Genomic DNA, 14,400 nt, shown 5'->3' on the forward strand with positions numbered 1-14,400 from the left:
TTCTCTATTATAGGTTACATCATAGCCTCTAACTACATTCCTGTCAAGCTACCTTGCAGTAATAAGTTGTCCCAGTACAACCCAAGAAGGTGTGTAAGCATGTTTTCTGGCTGGCAGGATTTTCTGGCCTGTATGAGTTGTCTCTTCCAAAAAAAAAGTGGCTGTAGGTGTGTGTCACACGCTGCTTTGTTAAATTATAGTATACATCCAGATACAAGCGCAAAATTAGGAATTTATTAACATGTTCTGTGTAATAGTGCATTGGGGCCAATTGGGGCATTGACCTACCAGATCCATCTTTAGTAGAGTTAGTTGCATTGCGGGGAAAAAAACATGGATGGAAATTATCTGTAAATATCAGGACCAGGACCAAAATTCCAGCATATCATGACTTTTTAGCATTGTTTTCAGCTCAACGTGCACATTTTCTGCAGGAGCAGTTTACACTGCTAGCCCTGTGGAGGAAGAATGACACACGAGACAATGCCGCCACATATATTATTTTATATATACATGTAGTCCACTCCTTATATTAATATACAACGTATGGTGATTGGTTATTCCAAATCTGTTAATAACACCAATCAGTTGAGAAGAAAATGCACACTCTGAAATGTAAACACATACCTGTATCATTATATAAATAAAACATTGGTTGTGAAGGCTTCAGGGGTACCAGCATGCATCTAGCATTGACAAATTTGATTTCATGCGATAATATCAGAAGATGACATCAGCCCTTATTTGTCTCCATCCATCCATTTTCTATACCGCTTCATTCTCATTAGGGTCGCGGGGGCATGCTGGAGCCTATCCCAGCTGACTTCGGGCGACAGGCGGGGTACACCCTGGAATGGTCGCCAGCCAATCGCAGGGCACATATAGACAAACACCCATTCACACTCACAGTCATACCTATGGACAATTTACAGTCGCCAATTAACCTCACCTGCATGTTTTTGGGAGTGTGGGAGGAAGCCGGAGTGCCCGGAGAAAACCCACGCGCACACGGGGAGAACATGCAAACTCCACAGGGGAGAATCAAACCCAGGTCTTCCCGATCTCCAGGCTGTTCCTGTATTGGCCAACGTGCTAACCACTAGACCACCGTGCGGTCCTTATTTGTCTCTAAGTTGTCTATATTCGGAAAACTTTGGAGCATCCAAGAACCAAAACTGAACTGTCAATAAATTATACAAATTATATGTACAAAATAACAAAATAAAATAGATTCTGCTGTCAATAGAGCCTCACATAATTGAGTTACACATAAATATCCCAGAATATGTGTGGTCACATGCTGTAAGATGGGCCTGCCTTTCTCCAATGAACTGTCTCGTCTGTAACTAAGCAACACCATAAAGCCTCAACAATCAAGACTTGCCTTACTTTTTCCATTCCCTCATCACTTGTCTATCTACTGAAGCACACATCCAAAATATAATAGTCATTTAAAGACCCAAAGTCATTACAAACAGGGGGGAGAGAGTGAACTGCAGTGAAAGGAGGGTAATAAAACGCATTTATGAATGCCAAGGGGCTGCCGAGGCCTACATGGGCCCATGTTAAAGTGATAAAAGGCTTGTGTGGTTGTATTCCTGAGAGCTTTCTTCTTTTGGAGTGTCCCAATGTTTTGATTGTCTCTGTGTTTGACTGTGTTCACATCGTGCAACACTTGTTCTTGTGCGTCTGAGAGTCTTTGAAGCGCAGCCGCTGCTTGGACCGATACTTCTCCAGGTAAGTTAGTTGTTTACTGTTGATGGCGCCACGCCGCTTCCTGAAACAGAGCATTTTTGGGGGTGGGCGTGACTAAATTACAAAATGAAAATGTCCTAATGACATCAAACAGTCTCCTATTCTTGACATTCTGTCCATCAAACGTGGACTATATTCTGTATATACTGTATATTCAGGTGATATATACTATTCATCAAAATTTGGACACTTCTACCCTTTACCAACTTCAACTGTGATTATTAGTCTCTTAATGAATCACTGTGTTTTGTAGGTAAAACATAGTTCCTCTAATCCCCTATAAAAGCCTGCTGATCTTTAACTGGTTGCCTGAATAAAGTGGAACCTCCTGAGTTGAACACAATCCATTCCAAGATGCTGGTTGACTTCCAAGTTATTGTATTTCAAAACAATTTTCCCCATATTAAATACTAATGTTAACTGAATTCATTAATTTTCTTAATTTCATTTAAGAAAATGAAATGGAATGGAATGGAATGTCATCTGGGAAGCATTCCTCGCTGCATCCTGAAGGGGTGGGGGTGTGCGTGAGCTGGAAAGTGCTTGTCACTGACATAGCCAGCGTTTTTTTTTTTTCCTTCTGCTAGCACTAACTAGCAGAATATCATATGCATTCTATATATTTTTATGCTCTGCGGAATGAATGAATGAATTGAACTACCAAGATGGAGGATTGTATACCCAAACTCACCAGGAGGTCATCATACTTTTACAACAATGTATCAGAACTTTTCCTAGAGAAGGAACGGTTGCATGTACTTCATATACAAATAAAAGGTAAGAACACAAATGTTTTTCAGTTTATTACAAAAAATTCAAATTGGGTATAAGAAGTATCTGAAAACATTTTGAATTTTTTTTGGTTATCCTCATAATAAGCAGCCTGTATTAACTTATAAAAAACTCCAAAGGAGACAGCGCCTCACCAGCCATGAACCTCACCGTACATCACTTGCTCATATCCATGTCACAGTAAGTTTCAAGTCTGACTCTATGGTTATTATCACACTTTTTCTCGCCGTTACCCTTCTGTGGTGGCATCACAAAAAAGCCACAAGATTTGCAGACGTCTACGTGACTTTCAAGGCATATTTTTCCAGAAAGGTTTGGCTGACCTCCAAATTGTAGTTCAACTTTGGAGGTTCCATTGTATTTGTTTTACATCAATGAACAATTACCTTATTCATCTGAATACAAGAAGACTCTAAAAATAAGACAACCTCTCTTTTTCAAGACAAGCTTTTGGGAAAATAATCTTTAAGACAAAATCAAAGACAATTTCTGCATGTATAAATCTCTAGACCTCCCCTTTTCAGTCTTTTCTCTGGGGGAAAAATGTTTTTTTCAGGTCAATACGGTACTTTAATGCCAAATATGTTTCCTAATCCTAGTGGTTTATGATTCCCATTTTATCTCACCTCAAGTCAGTCATATAGTGAAAATAATGTTGTAGTATACTCACTGTCGGATCAGTTGAATGGCGTCTTCATATTTCATTCCGCTCTCTATCAAAGCCAGAGCAACCAGCACAGGAGCCCTGTATGCACATATATAGGCACAAACACAGTTACTGTACTGTATGTTTGAAGACAAAGCATCTTTCTTTGGTAGCTGTAAGGGTGCTCTGACACTAGGCGATCCATTCGTGCAAGAGGGTTCATAGAATTAATGATAACTGCCACCTTGCACAACAAAAATAAACAGAGTGACTCAAAATACGACACAAAGTCAAGAAGGTTGATACAGCGTTGCGTAACGGAGTGTTGGCATTGAGGCAAATAAGGTTCAAGTTGTTCATCAAGTCAACAGTACAGGGTTATTCAAAAAGAATGAGCCGATTTCATAACGCATTGCTTCAGTTCTTAAACATCGTCATGGAATGAGTCATTGACCATTTGAAAGAGGAGTTTTCTAAAGTTTGGAATGGCTGCCACAGGGGAGCTGTAGTCGCGTTGTTCCTCCTGCAACGTTGGTCGGAAGGGGGCCCGAGACCTTGCTCTTTGTGCTTGGCGTGCATGATCCCAAGACCTCACCGTGTGTGATTTTTTATCTTGGGTCAAATAAAAGATCTCCTTTATGTTCCATCGTTACCCACCGAGCTCGATGAGCTTAAACATCGAATAACAACAATGATCGACTCAGTGGATTGTGATTTGCAGATACACGTCTGGAAGGAAGTCTCTCATCACACTGATGTTGTCCGTGCTGCAGGTGGCGGCTACATCGAACACTTGTAAGACAGGAAATAACACTTGATTGTGAGGAGAATACTTGTGACTTGGCTGGAGCTTTCTATTGCTTTTCCTTAATAAAATATTGCATCGTGAAATCGGTCCATTCTTTTCGAATACCCCTGTATTTTAGATCAGTTGAATTACAATAAACCCAGTATATCATACAGTAATGCAGGGCCGTCCAAACTTTTTCCACTGAAGAAAAAATGAGAGGGTTAGGGTAACAAATTGTTCTTGTTCAATAACGGTGAACATGTTTGACGTGTAGCTAACCTTCCGAGGCCTGCTACGCAGTGAACGGCCACACAGCATCCTGGATCTTCCTGAAACCTCCTCTTCAGCAGACTCAACCAATCGTCAACTAACTTACTTGGGGGTGGGGCTCCATCATCAAAGGGCCAATCCTAAATGACAAATAGGTCAGTAAACACGAATGCCGTGTGTTTGCATGCTTGTCTTTTCTACTTTATGACTAAGAAAATGCTAAGGATTAGACCAGTGTGGTGCAGGATGATTGACGGAAGGGTAAAACGATGTTTGATGGTGAATGTTTGAGAGATCTCTGTGTGTTTGTCCTCACCACCACGGTAATGCCATCTTTCTCCAGTGGCGTTTTGTCATATGTGATGTCACAGACTCGAACCACTGTCGTGGCGCCGTATCGCTTCAGATCCTAGAAAAAACAATGCAGTTCAGTTTTAATATCTCAAAAGGTGTTTTGCAGTAAGCGTGTACGACCATACTGTGTTTTATTACCTCTATGAAGGAGCTGAGTGTGCTGTCTGTTGGGTTATGCGTAATGAGGAATCTCATGTTCTTGTGGCACAGTTCCACAGGAGCTGGACGGTTCATGGCGACCGATGTAGCTTTTTTTCCCAGGAAGACTTCTGACCTTAACATGTTAGAAGTTCGATTTTCAGAATTGAAAATAAATATACAGAAGTATTTCACTATCTAGATTAAAATACAATATTGTAATTAAAATCCCAACATCATATCGCACCATACCTACCGACCCTCCTGTTTTCTCTGGGAAACTCCCATATTTTGCCCTTCTTTCCCAATGCCTCCTGTTGGAATAGTTGTCCCAATTTTAACTTTCATGACAAAAATATCCTCTCCGGTACTGCTGGAGCAGCACAGCTTGCGGTCAGCCCGGCAACACTCGGGAAACATCAGCATAACAGTAGCCGGTAAAGTCAGGCCTTCAAAATAAAAGCACGGCAATTAAATTTGCATTTGAAAATAAAGGACATTTTCCAGAGAGTAAGGGAAAATGAGGGAAAATAAGATAAATTCTGGTCTTTTCACTAGCACACAGATTTATTTTCTTGTGATTGATTTTCGTTTTCCCTTATTTTCCAAATAAGTTCTTTATTTTCATGTGCAAATGTTGACAGGTATGTATTGCGCTCTAGATACCGTAAATGGCAACGATCAACTGGTCTATTTTTGTTTTAAATTTCACACTGTACGACAATACACAATGGCAATATGCAAGGAAAATCATTCAGCTTTGAGGCAACTCCATCCACTGTTGGTGTCAGGGAATCCAATGTGAAATCAAAGGCTTGTGCTGTTCTGATTTTTAATAAAGAATTTATCATAAGGAATAATAAAATTGCTATTCAAACTTGTTGAAAAACTGAAAATATGTTTTTGTTGTTTCAATGCAAAATGCTGCACGTTTATAATCTTTGCATGTAAATATAATTTACATTGATGGTTGAATAGCTTTAATTCTGAACATTCAGAATGTTTAACAGAAGCAAGCATGACAAAGTTATCCTGTCAACTGAACGTTTCCACTTAGTTTCTCGTACTGTCTAGCAAGTGCACTGGTTGTACAGTATTTTACAATGGAATTTTAATTGTTGTAATCAAAAATGCCTTGCATACTCTAAGGTGTTTAGAGCTACTATTTTAGTTCAAGCACTGATAAATGTTGTTTGGGTGACACACATGAATGGAGGTGGAGAGCAACATATGTGAACGAATGAAGCCTCAGTAGGAATCTAGGAAACCACATAACTTGAGGTTCAGGCAAGTAAGTAAACTATTTTTGTAATTCCCTGTTGCTGCTGAGTGGCACGTTGACAAAATCAGGAAGTGACCTATGCATAGCATCAGGGTGTCCTCTTCATTATGCGTACCAATCATGATGAAGATCTGACTTTGTGGAGTAGACTTATTAACATAAAAAAAAATTCCAACTTGTCAAACTGACCATTACAGTTTGTCATGGGCATGCCCTGCCCACAACCTATGGTGTAAGCTACAATGCGTCATAATTTGGCATTTTCCATATTTGTAGTGTCCCTGATTTTGTTTTGATCTCATTTGGCCAAAATATGACCCCTGATTTTGGCCCTAAATGGCCAGTACAAACTAATATGGTCGACTTCCTGTTTGTTTGCTAACATGGGTTCTTGAGACTTTTTTGTACGTACTGTCATGACAGAAATCTCCACCAAAAACCAACGATCAGCGAAATTTTTGGGGGGAATTTACAGGAGGCAGTGAGTGAGTTTTTGGGGCATTGTGTTCAGGACCCTTAAAATATAACATTTTTCACCGGCCCTGACACGCTTGCAAAGTTTGGTGAGTCATCATTCAAGTTCAGGCACCCAAAAATGCAAGGAAAGGCACGAAATAATAATAATAAACATAGCAGTTCCCATAGGGCCTTGACACCGCTAGCGTTTAGTGCTAATCGTAATAATAGGGCCACACAATGGTCCCGTGGTTAGCATGGATTGGGATCCCTAGTGCAAAAATGGATGGATGGGTGAATAATAATACTGCATACATGCATTGCATAGTGTGTATAACTACTTGTTTTACTGTGCATATGACAATAAAACTCTTGAATCTTGAAATATACAGTGCTTTTAAAGATACTCAAATACGCTTAACAAACAACAAAGAAAACTAATATGTCAATAGTTGATTGACAGACACATACAGTGGTGTGAAAAAGTGTTTGCCCCCTTCCCGATTTCTAATTTTTTTGCATGTTTGTCACACTTAAATGTTTCAGATCATCAAACAAATGTAAATATTAGACAATGACAACACAACTGAACACAACATGGTTTTTAAATTAAACTTTTTATTATTAAGGGAGAAAAAAAAAAATTCAAATCTACATGGCCCTGTGTGAAAAAGTGATTGCCCCCTAAACCTCAAAACTGGTTGGGCCACTTAGCACCAACAACTGCAGTCAAGGATTTGCGATAACTTGCAATGAGTCTCTTACAGCGCTGTGGAGGAATTTTGGCCCACTCATCTTTGCAGAATTATTGTAATTCAGCCACATGGGAAGGTTTTCCAGCATGAACCTCATTTTTAAGGTCATGTCACAGCATATAATTCAGGTCAGGACTTTGATTAGTCCATTCCAAAGTCTTCATTTTGTTTTTCTTCAGCCATTCAGAGGTGGACTTGCTGGTGTGTTTTGGATCATTGGCCTGCTGCAGAACCCAAGTTGGTTTCAGCTTGAGGTCACCAACAGATGGCCGGACATTCTCTTTCAGGATTTTTTGGTAGACAGCAGAATTCATGGTTCCATTTATCACAGCAAGTCTTCCAGGTCCTGAAGTAGCAAAACAGCCCCAGACCATCACACTACCGCCACCATATTTGACTGTTGGCATGATGCTCTTTTTCTGAAATGCGGCCTTACTTTTACGCCAGATGTAATGGGACACACACACAGAGTATTTTCGTAAAGGTCTTGGGGATCATCAAGATGTTTTTTGGCAAAATTGAGACAAGGCTTAATGTTTTTTTTGTTTTGCCCAGTGTCTTTCTTATTGTGGAGTCATGAACACTGACCTTCACTAAAGCAAGTGTGGCCTGCAGTTCTTTGGATGTTCTTGTGGGGTCTTTTGTGACCTCTTGGATGAGTCATTACTGCACTCTTAGGGTAATTTTGGTTGGCCGGACACTCCTGGGAAGGTTCACCACTGTTCCATGTTTTTTCCATTTGTGGAGAATGGCTCTCACTGTAGTTCGCTGGAGTCCCAAAGCTTTAGAAATGGCTTTATAACCTTTTCCAGACTGATAGATCTCAATTAAGTTATGTTTTAACGAGGAGGCAATCACTTTTCACACAGGGCCATGTAGGTTTGGATTTTTTTCTCCCTTAATAATAAAAAGTTTCATTTAAAAACTGCATTTTGTGTTCAGTTGTGTTGTCATTGACTAATATTTAAATTTGTTTGATGATCTGAAACATTTAAGAGTGACAAACATGCAAAAAAAATGAAAAATCAGGAAGAGGGCAAACAGTTTTTCACACCACCGTAAATGCTCGTTTTAAATAGTAACAGGCCACAATTCACTACCAATACTGCTGAAAATGTGCATGTATTTATGTAGAAATAACCAAGAAGAAGGGAAATGCAACGTTATGATGTATAGTGCAAGTGCCACCAAATATGAATCTCTCACCTTTAGTTTCAGCTGTACAGTCAGCCGTGGAATCTTCAAATGCTGGATGGATGAATAGAAATGTTCGTAGCTGTGACAAATTCTGTTTTTGTTGTTGTCTTCAGCACTATTTTACCCCATCAGTTTTGTTTATCCCGTCATCCGGGACCAGGAGGCAACAATCTATCAGCTGTGTGTTTTCTTACCACACAACTGATATCAGTTCTTCACTTCAGCCCTTTATGTTCTGCAGTAGCAGGACTTCCGATCCTTCTCTGGTTAGTTTCAAATGTTGACGCTCCACTTGACTACCCCATCAGATGGCTGGTTTTACCAGGCACAGTATGTGTTTAGGGTTCAGTGTCCCAAGACTGCGTGGTAAAAATACATCATCGATTGGGTTTATTTGTGTTGGGCGTGGCAGTAGTCACCACTTTGTCGCACAAACGCCATCAACCAGTAGTTCTGTGAAGACAAAAATAAACAAACTATAGTATCAGAAATAAATGGTTTCGCAGCAATTCTTCATTTATTTCCAATTTTTGTACTGTAGTACTTAATTTTGCACACATATCTGATCTGTTTAGTATGCAAGTTGTATGAAATGTTATTTTAGACGATCTTATAATAATATACAGGAGCAGAGTTGATCCAAAACAAGGGAATGTGGTTGAATGTGAATCCTCTCACTGATTCACGTGACCAAAGACTCAGACTAACAACCAGGGAAAGCCGAACGTAATCTGGGTAATCTGTGGTCACCTCTTCCCCTCTGACAACACATACACACACACGGCTACGCAATCTTGTCACATGGCAAATTACTCAATCGCTGTTCCACAACAGCCTAGTCTATTCCAGGTTGATGACTATCTATATTTAGGAATTATCCTGTGATTATGCCAGTAAGGTTGCAGAGAGGTTATTTAGTATCATAGCTTTGTTTGCACTCACAGGATACTGCAGAAGGGAAGAGCACAATGTAATGATACAATTCTCACTTTGTTTGTGCTATACTAGATATTTTCAAAGTGTGACACAGCAAGCCTCTCCCCAGAGAATATAACAGGGCTAGCGCTTCCCCTATTCCCAGAGAAACCTGATTTTCCGGAGGTTGGCGTCTGCTCACCCAAGACTCTTTTTACTCTTTCACCATAACTAAAAATGTGCCTTTAACCATAACTGAAGTTAGCTTAGCATCCATTCCTTTATTATTCACTCATTCATCTTTTCATGTTTGAAAAAAAAAATATTTTCTTTATTTTTCTCAAGCTGCTGTGCCTTCCCCGAAGTGTTCTGGCACCTCCCAGGGGAGGCCTGGCTCACACTTTGAAAACCTTGTGCTATGGAATGTTGTAGAACTGTATCATAAAACTTTAGAGCTTGTTTGACAGTCATGAAAGTGGGAAACATTAATACATTACAAACATTAATAAACATATTCTTCATTTATTAGTACCTCCCTGACAGCATCAGTCAAAACTGAGTGTCATTATTTTTGTAATGACAAAATATTATTAGATAGTGTTAGTTTGCCTAATGTTTTTGGTTGTATAATACAGAACATACCTGCATAAAGCAGTCCTCCACACCCCCAGGAATTTGCAGGCTTTTTTGTGATCGTTGCAGCCTAAAATTCCTGGTTTTGTGGCAGCTTTTTCAAAAAGTTACAGCAAAAGTTTCGATGTTTTGAGGCTTATTTTTGTCAATTACATAGTTATTCATAGTCTCTCCAACGTGTCCTGGGTCTTCCCTGAGGCCTCCTACCGGTCAGACCTGCCCTGAACAACTCCCAGGGAGGCATCCGGGAGGCATCCTAACCAGATGCCCAAGCCACCTCATCTGGTGGAGGAGCAGCGATTCTACTCCGAGCATCTCCCGGATGACAGGGCTTCTCACCTTATTTCTAAGGGAGAGCCCAGCCACCCTAAGGAAAAAACTAATTTCGGCCTCTTGTATGCACGATCTTGTCCTTTCGGTCACTACCCAAAGCTCTTGACCATAGGTGAAGGTAGGAACGTAGATCGACTGGTAAATTGAGAGCTTTGCCTTTTGGCTCAGCTCCCTCTTCACCACAACAGACCGATGGAGAGACCGCATCACTGCAGACGTCGATCCCACATTCCCTTCTTCCCTCACTCGTGAACAAGACCCAAAGGTATTTAAACTCCTCCACTTGGGGAAGGATCTCATCCTCGACCCAGAGATTGCACTCCACCCTTTTCCAAACGAGAACCATGGACTCGGACTTGGAGGTGCTGATTCTCATCTCTTCTATTCTCATCACCTATTAAGGTCTATTTTAAATATATTATTGACTGAGGTTTAGTGAGTTTACCTACATCTTTTAACCAACACTTATCTACATTGTGTTCACCACCAAAGTCTCCCTTTCTGTTCAATTTCTGCTCTATCGTCCACAAGTTGCAGAAATTATCTGTGGATGTTTTACGGTTGAAAAAGTGCTTGTCGATTGTAAACTTTTGTTCATGTTCCAACACACTGCACGTGGTTTAACCTTGCGTTCATTGAGAACATTGGGAACCATAGAGAGCAATTTATAGCAGTGATTTTTGTTGTTAAATTACAGACAATAAGATATTATCATCACATGGCGAAACCTCTGTCAATGTGAACAAGAAAGTGAGGACGTGGGTGGGCAATGCAAGGTCACATTTGACTGGTTAGACAGTTGACGTGCGCGTTTGAACGCTGCTCGGGGACAAATTCCATGAAGCTAAAATGAGGATGATTGGGCAAAGTGTGCAGGGACGTTGCATGAATTGGGCCAAGTTGCGATGTTGTGTATAGTTTGCAGGGATTGGTTGAATTTGTGTGAATTGGTGTGATTGCATCGTCGCAAAATCCTAGATGGTCTGACATAAATATAAACAAATTCAATGCAGACACTGATAACACATAACATGACAGAAATCACTGACCCACTATCGGTACAAAAACACAGTTGAGCTACTATAGCGAGGGTTTGATGCATACCTACCAGGGTTGGGTGGAAATAATCCATTCTTAAATACATCGTGATGCAGACATTGACAATTATTAATCGATTCATAAATGCCAATAATCGATGCTGACGGAACCAAAAGACGGAAAGCGGAAGTGCCGCCCGGACAGTGTAATACGCTACCAAAATGCCTGTGCGTAAACTCCGACCCGCACCCGCTGCATTTAAAGCGAACGTCTGGAAGCACTTTGGCTTTCACGTAGTTGAAGGTAAAAATTAACTGGACAAGAGCCAAACAATATGCAAGCTTTGTCATACAAGCTTAAAAATATTTTGCGAACAGGACAAATATGAGAAACCACATGGCGAAGCAAATCACAAAGTCAATCGCAACTTTTATTGCGAAGGATTTGTGGCTGTATTCGATTGTTGGAAAGCAGGGCTTTCATGCTTTGTTGCTCGCTTTGGAACCCAGATACAACATCCCACTGCAACGTTATTTCACTGACACTGCAGTTGTGAATAAGGGCAGCCTAGTTTTTTTGGTTATTCATAATATACTGAGGTCTGCAAGCATTATTCTTCTATGAGAGCCGCTGGTACAAAAATCTATATTTTGTATGAAAGCTGCCGCACGGTGGCCAAGTGGTTAGCATGTTTGCCACACAGTCAGGAGATCGGGAAGACCTGGGTTCAAATATCTGTTGGGCATCTCTGTGTGGAGTTTGCATGTTCTCCCCGTGTGTGTGTGGGTTTTCCCCGGGTACTCCAGTTTCCTCCCACATTCCAAAAACATGCATGTTAGGTTAATTGGCGACTCTAAGCTGTCCATAGGTATGAATGTGAGTGGGAAAGGTTGTTTGTCTATATGCGCCCTGCAAATGGCTGGCAACCATTCCAGGGTGTACCCCGCTTCTCGCCCAAAGTCAGCTGGTATCCAGCATACCCGCGACCCTATTGAGGATAAGCGGCATAGAAAATGGATGGATGGATGCATGAAAGTTGTTTTTGACTTTGCTATACAGCAAAAATATTAATTTGTCAGAGATGCTATGCTCTGAATTTTAGTTTGAATTCAGAAGTCTATTATTAATTTGTGAATAATGGCAGATTTGTTATGTTGGTTACTCAAAATACCCACCCCTATCCCACCCCTAATACCTACAGTAGCTACCATCATACATTACACAGTGATAAAATGAGAACTATGCTTGACAGTGGCAATACCCCTGTTATAACTGTGATTGTTATGTTATTTTAGAGAGCTTTTGTTAATCTAAAGCAAGCAAACAAGTGTCCGCAGTTGCTTTGTCTGTTTTCCTGTCATAAGCTGGGTCAAGACCCAAAGAAGTTAAAAATGGATCTCGGTATGAACATAGAGCCATGCTAGGTTGCCTAAGTTCCCAACACAATTTACAGCTGGTTGCAGAATGATACCTTTCTAAGCTTGTTCTGTGGTATGATAGGATGCCCCAAGAAGGCTGGCTGGTAGTAGCTTCAAATAGGATAAATCCGGTGACAGTACATGCTATACAAATGACACCAAGTTAACACCTAAAGGCAAAGATTCCTTTTCCAGCACCTGTTACAAGTCACTCCGGAAAAAGGCGATGCGCTAAATGCCTGATGAGGTTGATGCATGAATTGTTTCTGTGCTTGTCTCTCTTACCTCAGAGAACAGCTCTGCCTCTGAACGGGGAAACTCAACAAACTACTAACAAGTCGCAGCTACGCCACTGTCTATCTGTCTGGTACGAACCCCTGTAGACACTGAATACCCGCAGCAGTATTTTTATCCACTTCTATACTAGCAGCAGTGGGTATTTAACCCTACAACACCCTACAAAGTTAGTTAGTGGAAACACTCCTCTTGAACAAAATATTGTTTCTCTCCTCTTGGTATCAAGTGAGAGTTTCTCCTTACCGCTTAGATTTTCTGTGTCATCTCCAAATCGAGACTCACATCCAACACCTGCTTCTCTGCAAGGAGAAGGTAGGCTGCTAGTCTGCAGCCACCAGTAGCTCTCTGCTGGATGAGACTGAGGTCTCAGCCTCCCCCAAAGTGAGATGAACTGTACTATGGAGTCCGTTTGCAGCTCTACCCTGTTGCAGCAGCGCGGCGTGCTGAGCCGAGGATCTGCAGTGAGCTGGTGTAATCAGGCTGAACAGCCATCTGACCCTGACAGCCCTGTCACCGCCAGAACACTCTACAGTTAATGCTCTTAGAGAGAGTAGAGCCTCACTCCTCCCCCCTTTGCCCCCCCCACTTCACCCTGTCTTCCCCTCCCTTCCAGCAGGTACTTGGTGAGCGACGACAATTAAGGTGCTGTTACCTCCTCTCTCCGTTTCTCCTCACCCAGTCCACGAGGCTGCTGGTTATAAGCCAGAGGCAAAAAATTCTACTTTGGCGCCACAAAAGAGCACAAAATATACATGATCAAATGTAACCTGTCTGCTAAATCGTTCCTGAGGTGTGCCTTCTGTGCTTTCTTTTTCTGCTTCTCCACTCCCTGAGTGACCTAAAAATAGAAGCTACCACACAGGTTCAACAAGTTAAACTTTGCGTGCACTTAATGGAATTAAACATCTCCTCTCACTATTGTCTTGCTACTACCAAACTATTGCTTGAAGTTGTTATCACTCTGTTAATAATTAAATCCACCATTTTCCAAACGAATGGAGGCAAGAAACGAATGAAAAGTATGTTAAACTTATGTACATTCTGGATCTTTTTTTTACATTTCCTAGTATGTTTACTTGGTTAAGTTATGTATGCCAGTCCAGAGAGTCACAAGACGGTCTCAGACTTTTTAAAGCAGACCAGGCTGTGTGGGGCCTCACTTCACTTCATCAATCACTTTGACTGGAAGTTAAAATGACTCAAAAAATCTTTTGAGTAAGCAATTTATTGCAAACAAGCATTAAAGTGAAATAGGTTGTTCATGAGCTGATCAAAAGCTTAAGACCACAGCCAGCAAAATAGTGGCAAAAATGATTGTCAATTCAATGTCA

General features: G+C 40.9%; 1 protein-coding gene across 2 annotated transcripts; it reads right to left on the reverse strand.

Moving 5' to 3' along the window:
- Nucleotides 1-489: 489 nt before the first annotated feature.
- On the reverse strand, nucleotides 490-13,590 carry LOC129185531 (protein tyrosine phosphatase type IVA 3). 2 transcript variants are annotated; one of them, XM_054782726.1, is made up of 8 exons: nucleotides 13,313-13,590; nucleotides 8,445-8,888; nucleotides 5,002-5,194; nucleotides 4,746-4,881; nucleotides 4,570-4,662; nucleotides 4,263-4,393; nucleotides 3,218-3,292; nucleotides 490-1,777 (listed from the first exon to the last, which is right to left on the reverse strand). In XM_054782726.1, the coding sequence occupies exons 3-8, from the start codon at nucleotides 5,169-5,171 to the stop codon at nucleotides 1,660-1,662; spliced, it is 723 nt and encodes a 240-aa protein (XP_054638701.1). In that variant the 5' UTR covers nucleotides 5,172-5,194; nucleotides 8,445-8,888; nucleotides 13,313-13,590; the 3' UTR covers nucleotides 490-1,659. The 2 variants fall into 2 exon arrangements, with proteins under 2 accessions (XP_054638701.1, XP_054638702.1); XM_054782727.1 differs by lacking the exon at nucleotides 5,002-5,194.
- Nucleotides 13,591-14,400: the final 810 nt, after the last annotated feature.

The sequence above is a fragment of the Dunckerocampus dactyliophorus genome, chromosome 7 (genome assembly GCF_027744805.1).
Source record: "Dunckerocampus dactyliophorus isolate RoL2022-P2 chromosome 7, RoL_Ddac_1.1, whole genome shotgun sequence".
Taxonomy (NCBI): domain Eukaryota; kingdom Metazoa; phylum Chordata; class Actinopteri; order Syngnathiformes; family Syngnathidae; genus Dunckerocampus; species Dunckerocampus dactyliophorus.

Excerpts from the sequence above, each read along its gene's own strand:
- LOC129185531 (XM_054782726.1), bottom strand. The coding sequence starts at position 5,171 with ATGCTGATGTTTCCCGAGTGTTGCCGGGCTGACCGCAAGCTGTGCTGC. Across the intron at positions 4,882-5,001 it reads CAGAGAAAACAGGAGGGTCG|GTCAGAAGTCTTCCTGGGAA; the intron begins GTAGGTATGGTG and ends TAACATGTTAAG. Across the intron at positions 4,663-4,745 it reads CACTCAGCTCCTTCATAGAG|GATCTGAAGCGATACGGCGC; the intron begins GTAATAAAACAC and ends TGTTTTTTCTAG.